This window comes from Monodelphis domestica, chromosome 2 (genome assembly GCF_027887165.1).
Source record: "Monodelphis domestica isolate mMonDom1 chromosome 2, mMonDom1.pri, whole genome shotgun sequence".
NCBI classification, from domain to species: Eukaryota; Metazoa; Chordata; class Mammalia; order Didelphimorphia; family Didelphidae; genus Monodelphis; species Monodelphis domestica.
Window position 1 is genome coordinate 495,695,038 of NC_077228.1, and position 25,881 is coordinate 495,720,918.

The 25,881-nt window shown below is 42.1% G+C and overlaps 2 protein-coding genes across 6 annotated transcripts; both read left to right on the top strand.

The window, feature by feature from the left end:
* Nucleotides 1–686: 686 nt before the first annotated feature.
* Nucleotides 687–5,593, top strand: CIART (circadian associated repressor of transcription). 3 transcript variants are annotated; one of them, XM_007485372.3, is made up of 6 exons: nucleotides 687–1,049; nucleotides 2,753–3,197; nucleotides 3,401–3,476; nucleotides 3,813–3,891; nucleotides 4,021–4,135; nucleotides 4,909–5,593. In XM_007485372.3, the coding sequence occupies exons 2-6, from the start codon at nucleotides 2,829–2,831 to the stop codon at nucleotides 5,440–5,442; spliced, it is 1,173 nt and encodes a 390-aa protein (XP_007485434.1). In that variant the 5' UTR covers nucleotides 687–1,049; nucleotides 2,753–2,828; the 3' UTR covers nucleotides 5,443–5,593. The 3 variants fall into 3 exon arrangements, with proteins under 3 accessions (XP_007485434.1, XP_007485433.1, XP_003340562.1); XM_007485371.3 differs by lacking the exon at nucleotides 687–1,049 and adding an exon at nucleotides 2,015–2,110; XM_003340514.4 differs by lacking the exon at nucleotides 687–1,049 and adding an exon at nucleotides 2,102–2,204.
* A 2,132-nt stretch (nucleotides 5,594–7,725) lies between these two features.
* MRPS21 (mitochondrial ribosomal protein S21) lies at nucleotides 7,726–22,437 on the top strand. Of its 3 annotated transcripts, none has more exons than XM_007485375.3 (3): nucleotides 7,726–9,349; nucleotides 9,748–9,983; nucleotides 21,047–22,437. In XM_007485375.3, exons 2-3 carry the CDS (start codon nucleotides 9,901–9,903, stop codon nucleotides 21,225–21,227), a joined length of 264 nt encoding a protein of 87 aa, XP_007485437.1. In that variant the 5' UTR covers nucleotides 7,726–9,349; nucleotides 9,748–9,900; the 3' UTR covers nucleotides 21,228–22,437. The 3 variants fall into 3 exon arrangements, with proteins under 3 accessions (XP_007485437.1, XP_007485438.1, XP_056675321.1); XM_007485376.3 differs by having other exon boundaries at nucleotides 9,344–9,373; XM_056819343.1 differs by lacking the exon at nucleotides 7,726–9,349 and adding an exon at nucleotides 9,365–9,453.
* Nucleotides 22,438–25,881: the final 3,444 nt, after the last annotated feature.

Here is a 25,881-nt window from a genome sequence, read left to right on the forward strand (position 1 = left end):
GGTGGCTCTTGGGAAGGGTGGGAAGATGAACTGCGATTTTCTGTATCCCCATTCTCTTTGGAATGGAACACAATATGGATTGTCTGTTACAATCTCTTTTCCTTCCAATATTTTGAAGTTTATACTTTACACAGATCTGTAACTAGGGAAGGCCATTGTATGCAGGTACTGAAATTTAGAGGGACACTCTTAGCACTTCTAATCCAGCAGTAAAGAGTTTTAGCATCTACTTAGCAAGAATATTTAGATACTAGGGGATAACTTCTTCCCCATCAACTGCACCCAAAGTGAGCTCTCCCCATCCCTATTCCCTATGCTACTCACTATCCTCAAATCAATCGAGAGCATATTTCTTTCAACTTGTTCAGCTGCAAAATGACACGTTTCAACTCTGGATATAGAGGGTAACTTTCACCTTCCCTTTGTATCCAATTTAATTTAATTCACCTGAGGTTGGAAGGTATGTGTGCCTGGGTTAGGGGAATATGGCTTTTAAAAAAAATCTGTTTTCCCATAAGGACCCTCCCCCCAAGCCCCCCGGATTGGTTTTATTTAAAAAAATAATTTAAAAGTGGTTTAACTGTCCACATAAGAAAGGACTTTACTAGCTCTCCTGGCCTTTCAGAATTTTTTATTTCTTTTTACTCTTATTTACACTAAGGAGAACTGTACTTCCCCCTTGTGGCTACTTCAGAGACTGTCACCTCACTGGACTTTTCCATCTCTCGCCCCACCCGTTCAACTTTAGGGGTCATCTAGTCCTGCTTCTTAGTTCTCCTAATGAACAGCTGAAGCCAAGATAGATGAAAAGACTTGCCCAGGGTCGCACCGCTATTGGATGTCTGAAGCAGGATAAGAACCCAGTACCTTCGGAGTTCAAGTGCGGCTCCCAATACACTCCTCCTGGAGAATGGGGAGATGCTGAGAGACTACTTTTAACTTCTCGGCTGAGTGAAACTCCGCATAGTAAGACAGGCCATCCCGCCTCGAGAGCCTCTCTAAACGCGCGTCCAAAAGTCAGCAACATCTCCAGGCTCGTGAGGAAAAAGGTTGATCCCTCCCCCCGAATCCAAGAGAAAGCATCCAGCCTGGGGGAAGGGGGACGATCTAGCCAGGCAATGGGCGAGTACAGGGAGGAGCGCATGTGGCTTGGCGGAGCTGGGACTAGGGTCCGAGGTGGAGCCGGCGAGGAGTCAACAGTGTGGGTAACGTGTGCTCTCTCGAGTTATGTAAGGAAAGCGCTGTAACTGCCTCCCGTCCGGGGCCGGCTTGCCTGCCTGCAAGGGAGAGAACGCGGTGTTCCCATCCATAGTCCCCGCCCTGCTCGCCGAGCTCCCAGACACTCAGCTCGGGAGGGGGAGGGGAGGCGGGGTGTGTGTGTAAGTGAAACGGAGACGCGGGGAGTCACGAGTACCAGGCCGGAGAGTGTGACTATATACGCCCAGACACACTGAGTTCCACACGGCCGGCCGGTCCCTCACGTTGCAAACTCTGGGTTGTCTCGACTCCACGTGCCCGGCTCGTGAGCCCGGGGGGCAGGGGAGGCAATTTCGGGGGCGGAGCCTGGAACTCCGGGGCGACACCTTGGCTCCGGAATCTCCCCTCTCTCTTCTTCCCCCCCTCCCTCCCGCGTCCATGGCGTTCCTTCCGCTCCCAGCCGTGAGCGTTCCCTTTCTCGGGCTCGGCCCCTTCACCTCCACACCCAGGTCTAGCCAGTACAACTCCTCCTTGCCCTCCTTGCCCTCCTTTTTGGTTTTTCCTACTTCCCCCTCCCCTTTCGGCCACCGGGTCCTCTTTCTAAGCCGCATGTAGGGGCGGAGCATGGTATTAGTCTCTCCAGGCCAATTGGCGCTGGGCCGTCCCTCCATTGGCCGAGCCCCTGTGCGCTTAGCCAATGAAGAGGGGATATCATCATTGGACGGAGAACAGAGGTCACGTGTTCCCGGCTCTCCAGCCAATGGGAGGGTAGCGATCGGGTGCGCAGGGGTAGGCACGTGCGGAGCCGCACGTGTCTGGACGGGGGTAGGGGCGGGACCTGGCTTAGGGGAGGCGGAGGAGGGAACTGTGGACCAGGTGCGCTAGTGAGAGCCTTGGACTGAACAAGAGGGAGGTAAGTTGAGTCGTGGGACCCTGGGACGAGCCACCGTGGGGTGACCTTAGAGAGAATGGGTCTTGAGAAAGGGGGAATGCGATAATGACCCTGGGTGAGAATGCGTTATGAGGCTGGGACAGATTGGATCGGGATCCTGGTTTGGAGAGAGATTGACTAGGGGCGGCGGCTGGCCTCGCCCTTCCTTGTGCTTTGGAGGGGCTGCGGGGAGGTGGGAGTGGCAGCACTGGGCATTTGTCTCCGGATCCCCGCCGCTTCCGCTTGCCCTGCACCTGGCCCCCACCCACAGAGGCTGAAGCAAGCTTGACCAAGAGTTAGACAAGAGTGAGAGCGACCGCCCCAGTAGACGTAGGACGGCAGCTAGTGGGAGGACAGATGTCGCGGTGGATATGATCAAAAATTTTCCTTTCGACTTTGGAAAAAGGCTAGAGCAGCTTCCATCATTCTGGAGGCGACTTTTCTCCGGGGGAGCTTTTGAGTCACTTCCAGCCCCTTCGAGCATCCATGACGGGGTGACTTTTCTGTCGCCTCAAAGATCATTTTGAGTTTGAGGCAACAGTATCCTAGGTCCGTTTTGCACACCCTGTAGCCACTCCATTAGTTCCCCGAACCTGAGGCACAAACTCTTGCTTTGTTCTTAAGTTGCAGGTTCAGATGTACTACATACAGCATCTGCTCATCATTCAGCACTTCGTTCATCTCCAGCTCTTCTGGAACCATGGAATCGCCATCTAGTATTTCCTTCTACTCCTCTTCCTCCCTCTCTTCTTCCTCTTCCCCCTCCGGGATAGACAGTGCCCTCAGTGACTTTGGCTTTCCCTCTGACAGTGAGGGGGAGAGCAGGGGGGTTCATGGGCCCAGGTCAGAGGCTGGTTGGCAGAGAGGAAGTCACCGGCTGGGCCCTCTTCGACGTTGCCGGCGCCCCCTGAGTTCCACTGGTCCTCAGGCTGCTGCTTGCCTGCAAGGATCTGACTTGGCTTCTCCCATGCCTGTGTCGGGAATGAAAAGATCAAGAGACAATGAGGAGGAGACCTGTCATAACATCCAAAACCCTAGAACAGAGGGAGATCGGCTCTTTGCTCAGAAGGTAAGAAAGAAGGAAGGGGTACAACTGAAAAGACTAGATGACTCCGTTGTTCCTTGTATGTTCTGGAGTGGTTTAGTGATTCTATTTGGGTTGTTACTGACCCTCTTAGGGGAGGTCCTAGCCCTTCGATTTTAAAGAAGGATTTGCATTGTGGTAGATAAACTTTCAGTTTGCTTACAATCTCTGAATCTTTTTCTCTATAGTGTAAAGAACTTCAAGGATTCATTCGCCCCCTCACAGACCTGTTGAATGGGCTAAAGATGGGCCGCTATGAGAGAGGTAGTTATCTTTGTCCATCTGTTCTGCTGTGTTACTCATTCAGGTTGTATCCATATCTTTGCCAGAATGGAATTAAGCTGCTTTGGCTTCTTCCTTTTTGTCCCTGGAATAGTTGTAACACCTGAAAGTAACCCTATCTCAATCTATCCTTAAGTATTAGAGCTTCATCCAGCTAAAAGCCTGGATGCTTGAGTTTCTTACTCCTCTAAAAGCTTTGTTGTGGAATAGAAGTGCCCCCTTTTTTCTTTACAAGCCAGAAATGCATTCTCTTCTTTCTTCTCTAGCCTGAAGAATTTCAACCCTTATTATCTCTTTCCCTCTCTCATTTACATTTAGGATTAAGCAGTTTTCAACAAAGTGTGGCCATGGACAGGATTCAGCGAATAGTAGGGGTCCTACAGAAACCTGAGATGGGGTAAGTTGCCCTGCTTTCTCTGACTCAAAGGAAAGTATAAGGTCTCCTTAATCTTGTTTTCTTTTTCCTTCTAATTCTAAAATCTCTAACTGTTCTCTCCCCCACCTTTTTTTTTTTTTGCCTTTGCAGTGAGCGTTATCTAGGGACCTTGCTACAAGTAGAGGGTATGTTGAAGACCTGGTTCCCTCATGTTGCCTCTCAGAGGGCAACTCCAGGGGATGGGAAGCACAGGCTTCTCTCCAAGGTGAGAACTTAAAAGCTATAAGATAGGGTAGAAGGACTGTTTATAGAGTGGGATCATATCTTCCTTTATCACTGAACCCTTCCTTCTGGATGGGAGCATCTCTGGGAAGGGAGCTGCTTCTTTGTCTCCTTAAGCTTGCTTTATATCTGTCACTGGGAATTCTTCCAATGCCTAATCTCCTTTAAACTACAACTGCAGAGCTTGTCTCTTGAATAGATAGTAGATAGAAAGGGTCTTTTCCCTGGCCAGGTCTCTAGGCAAGCACATAAGACATACTTTTTCTCCTCCATTCTGACTTTAATTTAGAACAGATTAAAGTGAATTTTTGTTGTTTTTACAAGGGGATTTACTATAGGATTTCTTTAAATAGTATAGTCTCATAGACTTAGTTTGCAAAAATTTGGTTTATCATGTGTGACCTTGGACAAATCATCTTGATGTCTTTGGGTCTCACTTCCCTCATCTGTAAAATAAGGGGCTTGAACTAGTTAACCTCTAAAATTCTTTGTCTAAATCTACAACCCTGCAACTTCTCAAAACTATTATATGGGCAAGATACACCTTTTTGTACATTGAGAACTGGAAAAGTGCTTGTAGAATGTGGAGTAAAAGATTGCAGTTGAGGGGGTAGTTAGGGAAGCTGTGTTGCCCTTGAGAGGGTTGGGGACCTGGCCTAAGGGCCACCTGTTGGGTTTCCATCTCCAGAGAAAAGGTAGCTCTTTATGATTTAGTCACTTACCACTTTCTCTTCAATCTTTTTTTCTGATTCTCAGCGTTTGGCCAGCAGCCAGGCTAACCCAACTGGTCCCTCAGCTGATCTTGCCAGAAAGAATTTGAACCAGATTCAGCTAAGACATCTAGATCAAGGAAAAGAGAAGTTGCATTCTCAAGAACAAGAGTTGCCCCAACTCCTCCCAGAATGGCCAGCCATGAACTTGACATGGATCCACACGACCCCTATTTGCAATCCACCTCTCAGTTCACTTGGCTCAGCAGCCTTCAGTCATGGTCTTTTGGGTCCTGGAGCAAGCTTTGGGTTTATCCTCTTCCTTCAGCATGGAGCACAATCTTTTGCACGTTCAGCACCCACCACTCCTGTCCCCTATTCTGCAGTGTCTTCTGTTGTCTGTGATGGTCCAAAGAACATCTCTGAAGAAGAGCCTCGCTGCTACAGTTTGCCAGTTTCTCTATCATCAACTCCACTGACCTCAGAGAGGAGCCATTCCCTGTCCTCACCCTGTTTACCCACTGTGACCAGAGAGAAGACACCTAGAATGGATGAAAAACAAGCCCTTCATTTCTGCTGATGTCTTGTTCTCCCCTTCCTGACTACAGGACTATCCTGTCTGCTCTGGTTCTTCTTGGTGTGTGTGTTTTGTTTTGTTTTTTAATTTTTTGAAGTGTGTATGTGCTGAGGGGATAGAAATCCTCTCTGATTAAAATAATTTTGCACCTAAATTATTTTTTATTGAGAAGGCAGTACAATTCTTTGCTATCTAGTACAAAGGTCTCTTATTCTCTCACATACACAGAAACCTGACTTACTATAGCCTTTTATTCTTAACTGGAAAGTAGAAGCAGAGGTGCTGTTTAGGTGGAGCTAAAATGAAATGTGCTTCTTCCTGTATTGCCATTCCCTTCAGAGGCATCTTCTTGGAACGATTCTCGGCTCAATTCTGAATTTCATAGTTTAGTTCTTTTCTAGTTATGTTCAGGGCTGTCATCTTCATTTTTGTTATCTCTCCATTGACCCAGATCAACAGCTGCTTCTTCTGTGGGTTGGCCATTTACATTTGCAGGCTGTTGATGCTTTGGGGTGTGGGTTGGGGAGGAGCATCTCATGTAATTGTTGCCAAGGTAAGGACATAAGAGCTTAGAACATCTGAAGTTGGCTGCCAGTTCCTAGAGAGGAAGGGCCTTGAAATTTCTTGGGCTGGGATTACCTCAGGCATGAATTTTAACCAGTAGATATGTGAAGAGGTAAAAAGCTCCCTATTTTGTTGTTCAGCTGTGCCCAACTCTTCTTGACCTCGTGGGCATCAGTGCTGCCTGTGGGGTTTTTTTGGCAAAGATACTGGAGTGATTTACTGTTTTAGTTCCTCTGTGGACTAAGGCAAACAGAGGACTTGCTTAGGTTCGTATGGTATCTGAGGTTGGATTAGAATTAAAGTCTTCCTGACTCCAAGCCCATGGCTCTATCCACTGAACCACCTAGCTATCCTCCCCTCTAACTTAGTAGACATGTAATTAGAAGCAATTATATACTTACTTTTCTCACCCCGAGTTTTTAATGTGTCAGGCATCATTTCTGTTGAAGGATAACCTATGTGTCCCTTAATAATTATTCAAAGTATCTAAAATAAGGAAAACACAGAAATCTTTAATTTCTTTCTCTCTCTTCTAGCCTCTATTATAGATGACTCTGACAACTGTTTTATTGAAAAACAGAATCGATATGCCATATCCTCTCTGAGAATGGTTACTCTTTTCCCCAATCCTCTCCAACTTGGGATACTGTGGTCCATTCAGTTATTCTCTCAGCTACTTCCTTGGATTTTATTTTTCTTTTATTGACTCTTCCATCATTGTCTGAACTGACAGGCTCAGGCATTGCTTATCATGGAAGGCAAGGAGGAATCTTAAAGGATGGACACCCACCCTTTCAGGCAGGCAATTATCTCATAGAATCTTGAGTTAATCAAACCTCCTCCAATAACTTTTTTTTTAAACCCTTACCTTCTATCAATACATAGTATTGGTGCCAAGGCAGAAGAGTGGGGGCTAAGTGACTTGCCCAGGGTCACACACCTGGGAAATGTCTGAGGCCAGATTTGAACCTAGGACCTCCCATCTCTAGGCCTGGCTCTCAATCCACTGAGCTATCCAGCTGCCCCCCTCCAATAACTTTTTGAAAAATAATTTCTCTTGCTCTCTATAGTTTTCCATTTCTATTGACCACTCTTTTAAATTCAGCTTTATTTACTGAACATTTGACTTCTTAGGCATCTGTATCATGGGGTGATGGTTTGATTCTCAGCTCTCTGGTAGATTCTTGTTTTCCCATCATGATTCCACTCCCTTCTTCCAAAAAATGGAGATATCCCAAGGCTCAGTCTTTAACTGCTTTTTTTTCCCCTAGACTCCCAGATATATACTTTTAACTCTCACCTCTACACAAATGTCTCAGATCTTTAACCTTTTTTCTGAATGCCAACCCCACATTTCTAACTGCTGAATATCTGCACTTGGATGTTTTTTCCTGAAAACTCATAGAAAGGTGCAATGTTTTAGAATTGGAAGGGATCTTTGAGTTCATCCAATTCAACTTCGGCATTTCATAGGTGATGGAACTGAAACCCCCAAGAAATGACTTGTCTAAGTCACAAGCTGAAAACAACCTTAATCTTTGACTCCAAGTCTCTAGAGGCTTTTCTACTGTATGTTATTGCTCATAGCCCTCATATGGCACTCACCACATGCTACCTTTTGTCTTTTTATGTACTAGATTTATCTTTGTGCCTTTAGTAGCGTATCTTGCAGAGCAAAAGTTTACTAAGTGTTATTGATCCTCTGATCTGGAAAATTGGTTGGGATCTCTTTGTGTGAGGGGCTTGATTTTCTTTGGAGATAGATTCAAAATTTGTGTAAGTTCTTTTGAGCATATTTATGATTGATATTTTCCTGTGTATACCCAATTTTTCCAGCTTAACTCACTTGAATTATGACTTTGCTGCAGGTTTTGGTAACTTCTGGAATTTGAAAGGTTTTCTTTGCTTCTGATATGTTTTTTATGATCTATGAATGTTGTATTCATAGATCACTGGCTAACCTACTGTAAAGGGCTGGAGTGATCTGAGCCCTGCAAATTTCTGCTCCTGAGTCATAGTTTGAGGGCCTAAGTAACATAACTGCAGGCTAGAAATCTTTGGCTAGATGCTATTCTGGTCTCCCATCTCTGTCCTCTAGTACATGGCTTCAAGTGCTAGGATTTCTTGACTTGCTCCTTAAGCTGGAAGGCTTTTGTGAGAAGAGCACCTAGAAAGAGCTTTTCTTGTATTGGCCTTTCTCAATATTCATAAGCTTCTGGCTGTTTCTTTGGGTAGACCTGAGTTGACAAAACAACAACAAACTATTTTTGCTAAAGTTTTTATTTTTAGAAAAAAACATAAATCTGTCTTGATGCTATCTATCTATAGTTTAATTCTTGCTGTAATAATGGGAGAACTTGGTCGTTTTGCTTCCACACACTACCATCTTGAGAGACCCCTGCTATGTTTGTTTACATCTGTGTTGAGTACATCTCTGCTCTGGTATGTGCATTGAGCTTATGCCTTGGGGGGAAGCAATAGTTCTTGTAAGTGGTTGCTTTAGGGAAGAACCTTTGCCATTTTAACCTCCCTTTCGGCATTGCCCTTGGGAGGTCCCTTAGTGACCTAATACCCCTTTGTGGATAGGTAGAGATGAATTTTGAATGCAACAGAAGAAATGCTTTCTCTTAGGGAGAAAAGGGGGAAGGAAGAGAAGCAACATGAAGATTGTCCAAGAACTAAAAGCTCAGATGGAGGAGGAAAGGAAAGCAACTGTCAGAACGGATTATTTTGTTCAGAATATCTCCCATTTTGGGAAAAGTGCGGAGGTCAGGCTTATCGTGGGCATATTCCACTTCAGTCTTTGGAGTGGGGCTTGTTTCTTTGTCCTTGTAACCTGGTGCACAAAGTAAGCACCTAATAAATACTCGGTAAAAGTTGGAGGCAGGGCTTCTGGGCGAAGAGAGGGCGGCCGAGTCTACTGGTCTCGGAAACCGCAGATCCGGACCTTCTTTTTCAGGCTGTTAAGGAGCGGGACAGAGGAGGTTCCTGCTCTTTCCCTCGTCCTCTTATCTCCCCAGAAGGAGAGAAAGAATTGGGTAGAACACACCGTGGAGAGGACGGACAGCCTTCTCTAAGACGAGGGCTGAGACGGTCCAGGGGCTGGCGTCCAGGAGCAACATCCCAGCTCCGAGCTCAGTTGCGGAGGGACTTACGTACTCGGGTACCAGAAGGTTGCCATGGTATCGACAGGCCTGAATGCGCACGCGCAGCCCCGCCCCACTCTGGTCCTCTCGCCTGCTCCAGCCGCTTCTTTTCAGTGGCCCTGCCCAGCCGCCAGGATTCCTTAGTTTCCGCTTCCGGTCGTGACACAAGCTAAAGGTCGTTCAGTCCTCGAGGACGTGGGGTGAGGATCTAGGCTCAGCGGGTGGTAAAAAATGGAGAGGGCGGAGGGGACCCCGAAAAAGTTCTACTTTCCCCAGCAAAAGCGGACCAGATTTGGGGCGGAGGGTGGGTTACCGGAGCTATAAGAGGAGGTCGCGATCGCACGTGCTCCTCGCCAGATGTGTGTGGGGGGGTTGGATTCTGTTACCATGGAAACCCGTCCTCTCTCCTATCTCCCCCCCCCAAAAAAAAATTGTCCGCCAAGTTTTCGGTCTCACTAAAGACCTCCTGTCCCAACCGTTTCTTAGCAGGCGCGGGCCTTCACGTGCTCCATTCCACCCCTTTTTCTAGAACACTTTTTAGGTCCTCGTTCGTAAGTGGTTCCTGTGATTGTGTCTTTTTTCTTTCTGTCTATTCCAGCCTCCGCAAAGGCCTGATGAACACTGACTGAATTTAGTTTCCATTTCTCCAGCTGGCAGTCATCTCCCACCGCCCCCACCCCTTCCACCCACCCTTCAGCTGGTTTAATCGGCAAACTCTTTTCCTTACAAAGGACAATTTTGTCCCAACATCATGGCAAATCACCTGAAGTTCATTGCCAGGACTGTGATGGTACAGGAAGGGAATGTGGAAGGTGCATACAGGACTTTGAACAGGTAACTGGTAAGGGACCAGTAACTGAGCCTCTAGATTATTGGGAAACTGTATAGGCAAATAGGGTTCTTTTCCTTTAACATGTATCTGGATGATTTCTAAATTTATTCTTCCCCTAAGCCTACAGAGGTTGAGAGAAGATTGCTCAGTCCTCTTCATGAAGATCTCGCTAAATTTCAACTGTGAATAACATGTATTAGGTATAAGTATAACTTGTTTTTGGAATATAAAATAAGTCAAAACATGCTGTTCCTTTCCTCATGGATCTTACAGTGTAATTAAAGAATTAAGACATAACCTCATAAAACAACTTAATATGAATGGCATGGCCTCTTTTAGTGGATACTGTACCTGACTTGGTGTCAGGAAGACCTCACTTCAAATATGACTTCTAATGCTTGCTTGCTGTATGACTATGGGCAAGTAGTTTAATATCTCCAAGCCTCAAGCATCTAAAGCTTATCTATTTATTAAAGCCATGTTATCTGCTTTAGTAGGAGTTCCTATTGACAAGATGGTATATGCAGTTTAGCAATTAAAACAACACATACTTTGCAATCCTTAAACTACATAAATATCATTAACAATAATTCATTATTATTAAGCTCCTATATTTTGTTTTAGGAGCTGTGCCAGGTGCTTTTGTTGTTGATTCGATTAGTCACGTCTGACTTTGTGATCCCATTTGGTTTTCTTGGTAAAGATACTGCAGTAGTTTGCCATTTCCTTCTCCAGCTCATTTGACAGATGAGGAAAACTGAGACAAGCAGACTTAAACAGGGATCCACAGTTTGTGTCTGAGGCCAGATTTGAATTCATAAAGATAAATCTGATTTCAAGCCCACTGTTCTATCCCTCATGCCATGTGGCTGTTTTGTGCTAGGTGCTTGGGGATATAAAAACAAAATAAAGAAAATAGATAACTTGGGGGCAGCTTAGTGGACTTAGTGGACAGAGAGCCAGGCCTACAGATAGGAGTTCCTGAGCTCAATGTGGCCTTAAACATGGCGTGACCCTGAGCAAGACATTTAATCCCCATTGCCTAGCCCTTCTCTTCTGCCTTGGAACCTTTACACAATATTAACTTTAAGACAGAAGGTAAGGGATTAAAAAAAAAAGAAGAGGAAAAAAAGATAACTTTTTGCTGGAGAGAATATAGCATGTACACAAATAAAAAATAAGTGTTTTGAAAAGGGAGAGCATGAATATCTGGGGAGAATCAGGAAAGACCTCATAGGAGAGGACATCTGAACTTCCATTCAACTGTTCTTTGAAGAAAGAGAGATTCTAAGAAGGGGGGGGGGGGGGTATGTGTTTATTCTAAATGTGGGGGACCACTTATTTACAAAGACCAGGAAATGTTAATGGGAACTGCTAATATTTTGCTAGAATGTTGAGTGCATAAAGGTATGAAATGACTGCAAAAGTAGATAGAAGCCACATTGTGACAGGCTTTAAATGCCAGTCAGAATTTTATATTTTACTTTAAAAGCAATAGGGAGCCACAGGAAACTTTTGAATATGGGACTCACATTGTCAAATCTGTGTCTTAGTAATACTAGTTTCTAAAATAGTATATGATATCCCTTAGGGCAAAAAGAGTGATTGATAAAAAAGTAAAGTTAGTCAAGGATAATTTTTTTTTAAAGAAGATAAATCTTTATGTGGGTCTTGAACCTAGTGCATAAAAGATTGAGTGACAAGACCCAGATTGAATTCCTATTCCTTGTTATGTGACCAAAGGCAAGACACTTCATTTAAAAGCTTCAATTTCCTAATATGTAAGATGGAGAAAAAGGTGAGGATAGTCATTTGCATGCCTTAAATAAGTTCTTTTGGAATCTCAGAAAAGAAGAGTTAGAGCTGACACTTTTTGTTACAAGTTTTTAGTTGAAATTGACAGCCCTTGGAACCAGCTTGAAAATGGGGGGTTGAGATGGAGAGTAATTCAGATAGGAGAATGAGGAAGAAAGAGTAGCATCCAGAAAACCTAGGGAGGAGGAGTATCAAGAATAGGGTGATCAAACATGGCTCAATGAGGACATGATTGGGGACTCTAAATGATCACTCTATTGCAAATGGAAACAGGTCTTGACCAACGATACATGTAAAACTCAGTTGAATTGCTCCTTGGCTACCTGAAGGGGGAGAGAGGAAGAGTGGGAAAGAACATGAATCATGTAACCAGGGAAAAATATTCTAAATAAATTAATAATAAAAAGAATAGGGTGATCAATAGTGTCAAAGACTGCAGAGAGGTCAAGGAGAATGAGGGTTGAGAAAAGACCCACTGGATTTGGCAAATAAAAGTTTCAGCATAATGAGGTCAGAAGCTGGATAGTAAGTTAAAGAAGAGAAAAAGTGTTGGCATCTATTGCGATGGCCTTCTCAAGGACTTTAGTCACAAAGGGCAGAAGAGATATAGAATGATAGTTATTAGGGATAGGAGGGTCAAATGATGTTTTTTGAGGATAAGAGATATGGGTATATTTGTAGGCAGTGATGGATTCAAAGAAGCTAGTTGAGATTTTATGTGTGGAAAAACTTTCTATAATCAGTGCTATCCAGAAGTGGAATGGTCTGCCCTAGGAGGTAGTGACTTTCCTCTCATTACAGGCCTACAATTAGAGACTAGATGTCTATTTTTCATGGTTTATTTTTTGGTTATAAGTTGGATGCCGGGAATCCTCCCAGTTTGAAATTCTGTAGTTTTTCCAGAATGGGTGTTAAATTTGATAAGCTATAGTTTGCATATTCAATTGTCTTCTTCCCTTTTTTGAATAATTTTCTAAGATCACCAATATTGGCTCAGAAATTTGTCAGGTTTTTTTGAGTACCCTAGGATGTAATTTGTTTGGGTCTAGTAATTGAACTCATTAGGGGTAGCTAGGTACTTTACTGTTTTCCTAATTGTCCTGGATTTCAACTCTCTATGAGGTATTTTTGTCTTCCCCTTTTTAGTCCAAGGGTCATTTGCTTTGGAAGAAGAAAAAACCTGGAAGCACAGTAAATGTTGAATTGTTCTGAGGACAATTAATATTGGATTGTCTTTTTAAATAGCCAGTGTTTCTATGTGATCCATTGTTTTCCTCATTTTGACAGACACCACATCTGAAGGACAGGCAGTTTCTGAAGCGACTAGAACATAAGGGCAGGTAGGTGGCTCATTAGATAGAAAGCCAGACCTGGAGATGGGAGGTCCTGGGTTGAAATCTGGGCTCAGATACTTCCTAGCTGTGTGACCCAGGGCAAGTCACTTAATTCCAATTTCCTAGCCTTTAACCACTCTTTTGCCTTGGAATAACATACTCAGTATTGATTTTATGACAGAAGGGGAGAAAAATAAAATTGTTTGCCTTCTGAAGGAGGGGGGTAAAGGGTAAGAGAGAGGGAGAGATTCTGGAATTCAAAAAAATTTAAAACAATTGTTTAAAAAATTTCACATGTATTTGGGAGATATTGAAATAAATGAAAATTTTAAAAGTTAAATGAAAGTTAGATCAGTGAGAAGGAAGATGGTCAGAGAAGAAAAAAAAGAACTGCCTTATCCATCATTAAATGATACTTTATAGTCACACTTCATATTTCACTTAGACTCTTATGCAATAATTTAAGAGTACAAGAAATGTGTGAGCCCCTCAAATCATTTTGACTTCCTGCATTTTATGGATCTCACTATCAGTAGAGTTTAGAAAGAAGCTCAAGAATAACACTATGATGGGCTGTTCACTCTTTTTCTCTCTTTCCCCCTTTCTCTCTTCCTTTCCTCTCCATCCTCAAAACTTCCATTTATTTGTTGATATACATATTGAAGCTTCCTAAATACAAATATTGTTTTGTTTTTGTATTTGTATCCTCATAGGGCTTTGAACTTGGTAGATACTTATTAAATGTTGATTGAGCCCCATTTAATAGAAACTCCAAATAGTTTTTTGCAGTGCAATTTTGTCATAACTAAGATAACTATTATTCTTGTTTGTAGAACCTGGAATGGGAATTACTTTCATTATGGATAGTGACTTACTAGAAAAAAGATCAGAGAAAAATGTTTGTTGTACAGGTTTATTCGCTGTGGAGAATCTTTTATAATCAGATTGACCAGGAGTTGGCTCTAAATTAGTTTGTCTTCTTCCATCATTCATAATCCCTCAACTGAAAAAAATGTACTTTTTCTATCCAAAAATTTTTCAAGAGCACTAGTTTGGATCTTTGCTGTATCCATTACATTCTCTCCTGTCATAATTGGTATGTATTTTCTGTCTTGGTATCCATTGTTCTTAAATTGTTGAATTGCATCAACCTTGTCCTCAGGTGACACTGACCCCTGGTGGCCTGAAGTTGGAGAAATTAGAGGCTAACACTGATGTTTTACCATATAATCAGTAATTAGCATATCTTGAAGAGAAATTTCCTTCTGACACTTGAGAGAAGTAGCATCTCTTTTGATAACATTTTCCTTGTGAAAAATTATTCATCTCCAACTCCTTGTAGTGCCGTACTTAATCCTCTTTCTGATCTCTTTACTGACAGTGAGATATGTAAAAGGCATGAAACCAAGATTATTCAGGGGTTCATACATTTCTTATTGTCTAAGAGTTTGAAATATGAAGTGTGACTATAAAGTATCACTTGATACTTTATTGGCAATCCTCTTCTTTTTCTTTTCTAACTACTTTCCTCTGATTCAATTTCTATTTAACATTTGTTTTTATTTATTTTTAATAATTTTAAATTTTATTTCATTAAATATCTCTCAATTAGTTATGAAAAAAAAATTTTAACAATTATTTTTAAAATTTGGAGTTCCAGATTCTTTTCCTCTCCCCAAATTGGGAAGGCAAGCAATTTTTTTGGACCCTTGACCTTCTGTCTTAGAATTGATAACTAAATATTGGTTCCAAGGCAGAAGAACAGTAAGGGCCTAAGCAGTTGGAGTAAGTGACTTGCTTAGGGACCTGTCTCATAGCTAGGAAGTGTCTAGGGCTAAATTTAAAACCAGGACCTCCCATGTACAGGCCTGGCTCTGTCCACTAAGCCACTTAGGTACCCCAAGCAATTTTATTTTGATTATATATACAAGGTGATGCAAAAACACATTTTCATATTTGTTTTTCTGCTACCTCTGCCAGCTGTGATGTTTTAAAATTCAGCCAAATTTATCCTTCACTCTTGAGAGGGAATGGGGAAGAAAGTGAAAGGGGTTGGCAAAGAATAGAATAACATTTGAACAACTCCTGCCCCCCTGTCTAGCCTCCCTGCCTCTCTGTCCTGGCACTTCCTATCTTCTTAATCCCAGGAGGCAACAGGGAGGTTGGAGAAGGAGCCCAAGGATATTCAGTACCCTTCAGTCTCTGAGAGTAAGTCAGTGTGACAAAATGGAAAGCCCAGGATTTGGGCTTGGTTTTACCTCTGACATTACTAATCACATTTCCATGGACAGGGCCCAGAAATTTCTCTGAATTTATTTGTACAGGATAAAGCCTAGGAATAGTTGGCTTTGGGGCATCAAGGAAAGTTCTAAAGGAATGACTTCTTCAGTTTTTTTTATGGAAGAAGCTATTGCAGAGATCTTGTTCTTAAGAAGGCAACCTTTTGAGGAACCTTGTTCTGGCATCTTCTCCCTCCCTGCTTTATCTTGAGTTGACACTCCATAAAAATTGAGTTCCTAAAACCAATTTTAACCCCTCTAAGAAAAATTGAATGGAGTCAGTACTGTTAAAGGTTCTTTCATAAAGGGCTACTGAGCCTATACTGTGAACAGTTGGTATTCTGGCATGTTGGGGTCTCAGCACCTTTGCACATTTTAGGAAGTTCTTTCTGCTTTTCATATTCCTTATCTGCCTACCTTCTGAAGTACCCTTTTTAGCCCTGTATCAGATTTGAAAAGACCCCTTAATTCCATGTCTTAACTAATAATCCACGACCAGTTTCTCTCCTCTTTAGGTCTCTCAGATTTTATAGTTAGCACTTTAAAAATAGGTTACTTCTTCTGTGTTCTAATTATACAAGTTAGTGTTAGCTAAGTGGCCAAAATGGTTGAAATGAATGAGATAGTGAGAGGGAATTGAGCCAAATTCTTAGCACTTTGGGACCACACTGGTAAGCAGACGAAGGTGAGTGAAAATAAGGAAAATTTGTAGAAGATGCTGTCACAAAACTTGCCTGTGTTATATAACCATGGGCCCTTATTGGTCAGCTAGGCTGAAGGGGAAGAGTATATGTTCCTGTAAGGTGTTTTTTTATTTTTTAGGAGTGAGGGGAGGTGGTAAGTTGAAAGCACTAGCTGAATGACTGACCCCTAAGCAAATAGAAGGAGAACTGGGAGTGTGCCCACTTGGCCCCCTTTTCCCCTGGTGGCCCATTGAGTGTGTTATGTACACAATTGGCTTGATACAAGCTGGCTGTGCTGACATGTGATCCTGCTTTCTTCCTCACTCAGGCAGCTCAGCACCTTTTACATAATCTGTTGAATTCATTACAACTGGTGACTGGTTCTTTCGGGGGTTGGCTGCCAAGTATCTGCAATACAAGTTCCTATTTGTTTACAGAAAAGTTCATTGTTGGGCTAGTCTTTCAATGCCTTTGGAGGCGGACAAGTCATTAGTAACACTCCTCATTTTTTCTTTGTGTACTTTATGAAACTTTATAGCATTTCCACTTCCCACATAAAAAAACTGAGTTAAGCAGGCCATCCTGGTTAGTATTTACTTCTTAACTTGTGGCAGTAATCTATACTTCTCCAAAATGTTTTCTTTTTTAACTCCTGTTGTTTTGATGTCAATTCTTAAGAAAAGCAGCAAGGACTAGGAAGTTGGAGTTAAACAACTTCCCAAGGGTCACATAGCTAGGAAGTGTCTGAATCCAGGTTTGAACCCAGGTCCTCCTGATTCTAATTCTCTTGCTCTAGCATGCTGCCTTGATGCTCCTCAGGAATGTTTACTCTGCTGCTTTTGTAGTATAGGTCCTTGTTATCTCCCATCAGAAATACTGCAAGTATTAGAAGCTACTGTAGTAGCTTCTTTATAGGTCTACCTCCACTTCTTTCCCTCAGTACTTAAAAAAAAAAAGAATTATTAGGCTAAATCTTTATTCATTCTGTCTGTACAATCTGTCTGATCATATTTCTATCTTTAAAGAGATCTGTGATTGCTTTAATGGGTACTCACTTGGATGAAGTGGATTTTATCTCATCTGAAGTGTTTTTATCCTGTGAGGTTCTTGTCTTTGCCCTCCAGAAATCTTCCATGGGGAAGACACCCAATGAGTTGGAAATAAGTTTCTAGTTCTTCTGACATTGTGTTGCTGAAATATGTCAGCTGTCCATCAGCTATTCCATGTGACCAGCCAAGTTTCTTTTTCCTTTTTTAAAGATTGGTTTCCCTATCTTGGGCTACTCACAAGCCAGATGCCACACTGATTGACACAGGAACTTTGACCTGTTTTATTTCCTACTTGTTGGCCCATCCTCTTTCTTGGTCTCAGGGATTCACCATCTTAAGACCAGATATAGTACAGACACTCAATTGGTGAACTCCCGTGCAGAGAGAACTTGAAGAAATCTGCAAGCCTCAGTTGGATTATGGGTGAATGCTGTTATGCCAAGCTCACTTTCTTTTAAGGGACAGCTTTCTTTGACATCTATGATGTCTCTTAGGCACCTCTTCATTGGTAATGTGTTACTGATTCCTAATTCCCATCATGATTTTCCTTTGCTCTTTGGGTAACCCTCAGATTTAGTTGGAAATTTATTATATTCCATGATTCATAATGACATAGCATTATGGGAAGATCAGTGGTGTTAACAAGATGGACCTTTAAAAAAAAAAAGATTGTCCTTTGTTTCAGGAAGAAGCTTGAGGTCAGTGAAAATACTGTACAAGTTCCTAAAGGCAATCCACTCTGCATGCCTACATTTTTTCTGTCCTGGATCCAAGCTCAATGTCTATGTGCAATGTCTCTCCAAAAGAATAAGGACTGATGAAACTGATTCTGTAGGTTACTTGTCTGTCTAGCTGTGTAACATGGGCTAGGCAATAAACATTCATCATCAACTTGGTTTTTCTGGTGTGGATAGTTATACCACATACTTTTCAATGATTATGGATCTTATTTAGGAGATCCTTCAATGTTCTCAGGTTGATACAATCATCACAATGCCATCAGCGAATAGTATCTAGAAGATTATCATCCTTAAAGATTCTCCATTTGGACTCAGATATCTTCCATGGCATTGGCAAAAATCATTGGCAAGCATATAGCTTACTGTTTTGTGCCTTTTTTGTTATTAATAATTAGAAAGTCATCAGGCAAAGTATCTGTTGTTTTGTCTTTAAAGAACTTTTATATGATTTCTACACATGCATTAGACATATACCTTTAAGGCACAGTTTTTCTTTATCAAATCAAATCCCTTTGTTTTTTAAAAATTGATAATGTATAATTATGTTTAGTGGAATTTGTAATCTCTGCACCTTTCTGCCAGTTACTTGTAAAGGTATAGGCTGCTGCCAACTATCACATGTGAAAGTTCCCATTTTTTTTGAGATCTGGTCATATCAATCAGAAATCTTAAGTGGATTTCTACTGTCTACTAAGCAAAACTAAAACTCTTTTGTGAGGTGATCAAGATTTTTCCTGCCCTGTCCTATCTTTTCTACCTTATTCTGTCCTATTCAATTCCAGCCAAATTAAATTACTTTGTTCCTCAAATCTGACACTTAGTTTCCCACATCTCTGGGGGTGGATAGGTAAATCTTTAACAAATGGCTCTCAAAAAAAGATACACAGGGGGCAGCTGGGTAGCTCAGTGGATTGAGAGCTAGGCCTAGAGACGGGAGGTCCTAGGTTCAAATCTGGCCTGAGACACTTCCCAGCTGTGTGACCCTGGGCAAGTCACTTGACCCCCATTGCCTAGCCCTTACCACTCTTCTGCCTTGGAGTAAGATGGAAGGTAAGGGTTTAAAAAAAAAAAAGATACACAACATTATTAAGTTTAATTGGAATTATTTTAACATTTCCTCCATAATTTTCTTAAGTCTAGATAAATAAATCAATAAATCAAGCCCCAGTTTGGAGCATTTAATGATGTCCTAAATGTTCCTAATGAAAATTTATTAATTGGTTCCACTCCCTTATCTGTCTGTGTCTCTCCTCTGTCAACATGGAAATCTAGAAATCCCCAGTTTATTTAGTTTGAGGGTAGAAACCAGACAATAGACATCCACTTCAGGTGGGGAGGTAGACCCCATCCGAAGTCAAGTAGCTCTTTTGTCTCCAGAAGCCTTTCCCAGTATATCACACCCTCCTTCCAAGGATTGAACTCGGGACCTTCAGCTTGAGAAACTGATGCACTATCTACTGCGCCAAAGCTGAAGTGGATGTCACTTGTCTGGTGAAGTGGGACCTTCCGTCAGGGGGAAACCTCTCCTGTGACAAGGTCAAAAGCTGGGGTTTCTACCCCCAAACTAAATAAACTGGGGATTTCTAGATTTCCATGTTGACACCTCTAAAATTCTGTTTCTAACCACATTCTAATGACCTATTTCCCCTTGGATTTCATACAGCACTTTGTTTTATATTTTTAAGTTGCTAAAACTGGAAAGGACCTTAGAAACCATCTTGTGCCTTATTGTATTTTGAGAAAAATGAGATTCAAAGAGGCTGTCACTTGCCCAAGACCTCACAGGGAGTAAGCACCTAAATTGAGATTAGAACCCAGAGCTAATTTCTAATCTGGTGCTGCTTCTGCTATACAATATGCCTTCTGATTAAGTATAATTATGCATTATAATTATATCTTATCTTTTATTGGATTTTAGGTTCCATGAAAAGCAGGCACTTTTTTTTTTATCGAAGCTTTGTATTTCCCACCTCCCAATACTTAGCATAGTATAATACCTATATTTATATATAGCAGATACTTAATTAAAGTTGAATCATAGGCAGTTGACTTCTGGTCCTCAATTTAATGGTTCTTAGCCTGCTTAAGGCCTGAAAATTGGCAGATAGAAATGTATGGAGTCTTTTATAAATGTGGGGAGTCTTGTCTAAAGACCTCATCACCTTTGAGTGTTGTATTTTCTCCCTAATTTGGGTTAATTTCTTTTTTACCATCTTGGGAGTTTGAATTGCCCCACTTCTCACACAACTCTATTCAAAAATTATTCTCCAAATGACAAACTGAATCTGATAATTAAGCAGCAGGAACATGGGTGGGGCAAGACACTGGGTACCAGGATTCAGGTTAATTTGTATTTTACTTAGTAGATTTTTTTATCTGACCTCTGCATTTAAAAAGCTACTTTCCAGAGCTTTATGTTAATATGGAATAGCAGTAGTGAATAAGACATCCCACTGGGCAGAACTGGCTGGTAATTTGTGTACTTCTGCTGCTTTATCCAGCCTAATTCCCACCTCTACCTTCTCACTGTAATAACCATGTTTCAGGTCCCACATCCCCAGTCCTTATGGAGACTCACAATAAAATGATAGGATAAGCTAGGAATTGGGTCATGCAAACAAATCTAGTTAAAGACAAGAGCAGAAGAATGATGCTTTCGCTATTATAGAGTAGTAAAGCCAAGGAAGGGTTTTGAGGGAGATAATCAAGATATGGAGAATAGGGTCAGTGCATCAGTGGGAGGCTTTCTCAGACTTACGGGAAGCTACTGGGTGAGCTGACTTGTCATAGTGACATTGTCATACTCAATGTTTCTGTTTTGACCTGGCCTAGTAGAGAAGGAAAAGGTGGGAGCTATATCATAAGCTCAAGAAAAGAAGATATTTTCCTTTTGCTTCCTTGCTGAGAGCTTAGGTGATAAGAGGACAGAAATCATCTACAATCCTACTTGTATCATTCCTTGGTAGTAGGATAAGTTTTGATACTATTTCTTTAGGGAACTGAGGGATAATTATACTATAGATCTTGAGGGTAGGAATATAAACCCCTGCTCCCCCATTCTCTTTTGCCTTTTTCCATGGATTTAAGTACTGAGTTTTGCACATTACTGGGAGAGTGTTAGGGGTTATCTAAGGCATCTAACCAATTTGTTTTGTCTCTATGAAGAATTCTTACCATGGATGGGCTTATTGATGACATCAAACGGAGGAGATACTATGAGAAGCCCTGTCGTCGACGACAGAGGGAGAGCTATGAGACTTGTCGGCGCATCTACAACATGGAAATGGCACGAAAAATTAATTTCTTGATGCGCAAGAATCGAATGGATCCATGGCAGGGCTGCTGAGGCCATTGGGGATAAAGAGACCCAATGTGAAAACTCCCTACTAGGCAATAATAGCTATGTCTCCACAGGTTTCTTCTAAGAGCCTCAAAACCTGGAGAATTTACTTTCCTCTTTCCACCTTTTCAATCCTAATATATTCCCGTTCATATATATATATATACTTGCATGCATGCCAGATTTAGCTCTATATCAGTGACATCATTAAATGTTCCTCACGCCTATGTCTTTGATGAATAGGCAACCCCACAGCACTATTTCTTTGCCATTCTAAAGAATTCAGGGGGCAGACTTCAAAAATTAATGAGTGGAATATAACACTTTATTCCTTGACCCCAAATAGTTCCCAGTAAGGAAAACTGAGAACTATAGACAAGAAAGGCTCCCTAGCATTATTTGGAAAAAATTATCTATTTCTCTATTGAATAATTTCCTAAACTGAAAAAGGGTTCATGTAGTTGGAATAAATTCTACTTTTGAAGCATCTCACCAGACTACTCGCTGGAATCTTTCTCCCTGAGAATTCCTGGAAAACCTGCCAACCTAACATTCATGCCTGTTTTCTGTCTTTTGTTCTGCTTTTCTTTTGTGTTCAAATTTGGGGAGGAGGGACAAGAATAAATAGGAGAAAGAGGAGGTTGTGATAATAGGCATAAAGATGAATAGGGGAGCAGTTAAAATATGAAAAAGTTGAGAAGGTGGAGCTCATGTGGGATAGATCTGAAACAAAGTGGAGTTTTACACCCCACCCCCAATTTTTCTTCCCCCAGCAGGTACTCTTGGGTATGTGACACTGACAGCTTGTGGCACTGGGCCACTGTAGGGAAAGCCAGCTGCTTTGCTTCCTCTCCTGCTGTCTGTTTGCTCTGGCTTCAGTTCCCATATAGTCCTGTTGCTGATATTAGGCAAGGAGACGCCAACCCCTGCAGGGGATAGTGGGGGAGGCTGAGGTGGGTAGCCCACCCCCTCTTTCACACAGGCTATAGCCTTCTGTAGCCAGCATGGTATTTAAAAAGGAAATAAACAGTGTAGACTGCCAAACTTCACAATTTCCTGATATTCAGAAGTCTCCCTCTGGTGGTAAGGAAGGCTGACTTTGGGTTTACCTCTTACTTCTAGCCTTACTCATTTGTCTTCTTTTTAATATCTTCCCCTGGGGATTCCCATTTATAGTGACATCTTTATGGATTATTAAAGCTGAATATGTAATGAACTATGATGTAACTCATGTGGTCCTTAACCTTTTCGGCTTTTGCCCTTTCATTAATGTCAACATTGAATACAAGAGGAATATTAGAGAAATAGAAGATATTCTTGTCTTCTAGAAGTTGATAATCCACCTGAAAAGACTATATAGGTGAAAAAGAATTTAATTACATTTTTATGTACAGTCTCACTTCTTTTTTTTAAACTCTGCCTTAGTATTGCTTCTAAGACAGAAGAGCAAGGGCTAGGCAATGAGGGTTAAGCGACCTGCCCAGGATCACACAACTAGGAAGTGTCAGAGGCCAAATTTGAAACCAGGTCCTCCTGACTCCAGGCCTGTTTCTGTCTACTGAGCCACCTATTTGCCCCCTCAAACACTCTTAATGCCATTTTGTTGTCAGGCGATGTATTTTGTCAGTGTTTTCCCTTTTGTCTCCTGTATCAAAATTTAGGAAAGGAATATATCAAAGCAAGAAATCAGTTACACATAAATTCATGGTAAATATATTCCACAAACATTAAGTGTCAGTCCGCTGTTAGCAGAACACCCTTGTGAGGGAGAAGGGAAAATACAAAGTTGAACTACAAATGAATCCTTATCCTCATGCACTTACAATGTAGGGGAATGGATAAGATACAAATATGGATAAATAAGATACAAAAGACTTTAAAAGTATTAAATTGCTATTTGAGGGCCATAGTAAAGAAGGAATTACTTTGATACGGTAGATCAGAGAAATTTAGGAGCTAATTAAATTTAGCACCAAGCTTTATAGAAAGAGACATTAAATATATCTAAAACAGAAGTGATTTCAGTCTACCTTCTTTGAAGTCCATCCTCCCACAGCAGCCAAAATTAACTCCCTAAAGACATGGATGTGACTATGTCAAAAAGTCACAAAGCATCTAATTTAAGCACTGTGTGCCTGGCAGGCACTACACTAATTGCTGGGAATATAAATACATGCAGAAAGAAAGTCCCTGTCTTCAAGGAGCTCACATTCTCACGGAGGAAGACAACATGGTAGTAGTCTCTCAGAAGTAGTCTCTCAGAAGAGAATGACGATTGTCTTTGTGTGTTTTCATCTATGATAGATAAGTGTGCACAAAGACACTTGTGCGTGAAGGAGATTTAAGTGGAAAAGTTGATGCACAGAGACAGTCACACTCTCTCGGCGTTGGAAGCCTGGGTCCAATGGCACGAAAAGTCGTTACACCTGGAGACTTCCTCAGCTGCATTGGATGGCTGTGTTGTCTTTTGTGTTCCAACACACCCTAAGCACTCCACAGTGCTTTGCTGCATCGCCATCTCAGGCGTTGAACCTTCTTATTGGTTTCTTCCGTCTGTTCCACCGAAGCAGTCTTCACATGCTGGGTGAGCAAAGCCCTGGTTCACCAGGGGTCGACGACCCGATGGCTACCCTCACAAGGTTTGCCAGCCTGTTGAAGCCGTTGCCTGGGGTGTGGCCGCTGCCTCATGCTAGCAGCTACTAGGAGCCACAAATGAGAGCTGGGTGTCAGGTGAGGGTCAGAGGCTGGAGAGCTGCCCTAGGAGGGCACGACAAGCCCTCCATACCAGAGATACTACCCCTCCCTGAACACCACAACATACTACAAATAAAATGGGGGAAGGTACCCAGAATGGCCTGGTAGAGTCCAAAATGGAATGAAAATAAAGCTGGTCTCAGTTCTTAAAATAGGGGTTTTAGAGGAAGTGGCCAATTTGAAGGGGCCATATAATAATGCACAAATCTGATCATGGCATACTTCTAGTATGAGAGAATCTGGGGTAGAATAAATATCCAGGGTAGGAAAGCTGCTGTGGCATGACAGAGAAAGTCCAAACTCATGAGGAGATCCTGGAGAGAAATGAAGCCATAGGCAGCCTGAACCTTTTACATTGACCTCTCCTAATAAGATGAATAGAAGCTTCAATCTCATAAAGCATGCCATATGACTCCACTAAGTCAAGACATTTCATTTTAGTCTACTCCATGGACTCCACATTCTACCCAAACTCACTTGATGCTCATGAATCCCACTTGCCTTCCCACCACTATCTAATTCTGGGTCTGACTGAATTCCTTCCTCACCTGAGCCTCCTAGAATCCCTAGCATCTATGTCAGTGCCTTGTAAACAATATACACTTAATAAACACATATGCATTAAGAAAATCAGCGAAACATGGCAAGATTTTACAATATAAGCACAAGCTGCATGTGACTATAACTACATAAGAATACCAAAATGAAGTTGAGTGACTGAAAAACCAATCATGGTCCTAGGTAAATTCATGAAACATACTTCCTTTTGGCAAAGACTGGGCACCAAAACAGATGACTGTATACATGGTGCTCTTAATTCTCTTTGTTAAAAGAAAATGGAAGGGCAGCTAGGTGGATCACTGGAGAGCCATGTTTAGGAATTGGGGATAGGGGGAGGGTGCTCTGGGTTAAAAAATGTTTTCAGATTCTACCTAGATGAGTGACCCTGGGCAAGTCACTTAACTCCAGTGGCCTAACCCTTACCATTCTTCTTCCTTGGAACTAATCAATTCTAAGGCAGAAGGTAAGAGGTGATGGTGTTTTTGTTTTTTAAAGGAAGGGGCAGGGCATTTCCATGACTCCAACAAAAAAGAAAAGGCATCAATAAAACATTTAAAAGCAATTAAGTGTTGAATGAATGGAGGAGGCATAGGTTTTTATGGGTTTGGGAAAGTTAGGGGAGCAGGGATTAGGTAATCTGGAATTAATCTTACTGAATGGGGGAAGGGGGAGGCAGTTGGTTCCCATGATTGTACAGTTCTTAGCATGATACAGACAGTATAGTTCAGATCATCAATCCACTATAAATTTGTTAGGTCACAGCATGAGAAGTAGTATAGTGGTAGTCTCTCGGTGATCGAGAATAACTATTGTCTTTGTGTAGTTTCATCTATGATGTACCCTCATGTGGCTTTGGAGTCCAAAGGCTGAGGTGCAAAGTTTGTGGCACATGGGGCATGGGACTCCAGTTGTTACAGGAGGTGTGGTTGTGGCCTGGTGTCGGCATTCACGTGCAGCAGCAAGACATCAACGTTGTTCATCTTCAAAAGTGGCGGCGGCATGTTTAATGTGGGTTCGCCAGCTGCTTCTGTCAGAGGCAGTGCTTTGGTATGATGCCAGCCCACTTCAAGTTGGACTTTAGCTGATCCTTGAATCTTTTCTTTGGTTGGCCTTGTTTCCTGAGTCCAGCTCACCATAGAATACCTGTCTTGGTATTCGCTGTGGGTCCATGCGGATGACGTGTCCAAACCATCGTAGCTGGGTTTTGAGGACCATGACTTCGATGATGGTGGAGTTGGCTCTGTCGAGGACTTCCTGATTGGTGATTTGGTCCTGCCATCGGATCCTCATGATTGACCGGAGGGAGCGTTGGTGGAATTGCTCCAGCTGTTTCATGTGCTTCCGG

Coding starts and splice junctions, on each gene's coding strand:
- MRPS21 (XM_007485375.3), top strand. CDS start 9,901: ATGGCAAATCACCTGAAGTTCATTGCCAGGACTGTGATGGTACAGGAA. Junction 9,984..21,046: donor GCATACAGGACTTTGAACAG/GTAACTGGTAAG, acceptor GTCTCTATGAAG/AATTCTTACCATGGATGGGC.
- CIART (XM_007485372.3), top strand. CDS start 2,829: ATGGAATCGCCATCTAGTATTTCCTTCTACTCCTCTTCCTCCCTCTCT. Junction 3,477..3,812: donor GATGGGCCGCTATGAGAGAG/GTAGTTATCTTT, acceptor ATTTACATTTAG/GATTAAGCAGTTTTCAACAA. Junction 3,892..4,020: donor CTACAGAAACCTGAGATGGG/GTAAGTTGCCCT, acceptor TTGCCTTTGCAG/TGAGCGTTATCTAGGGACCT.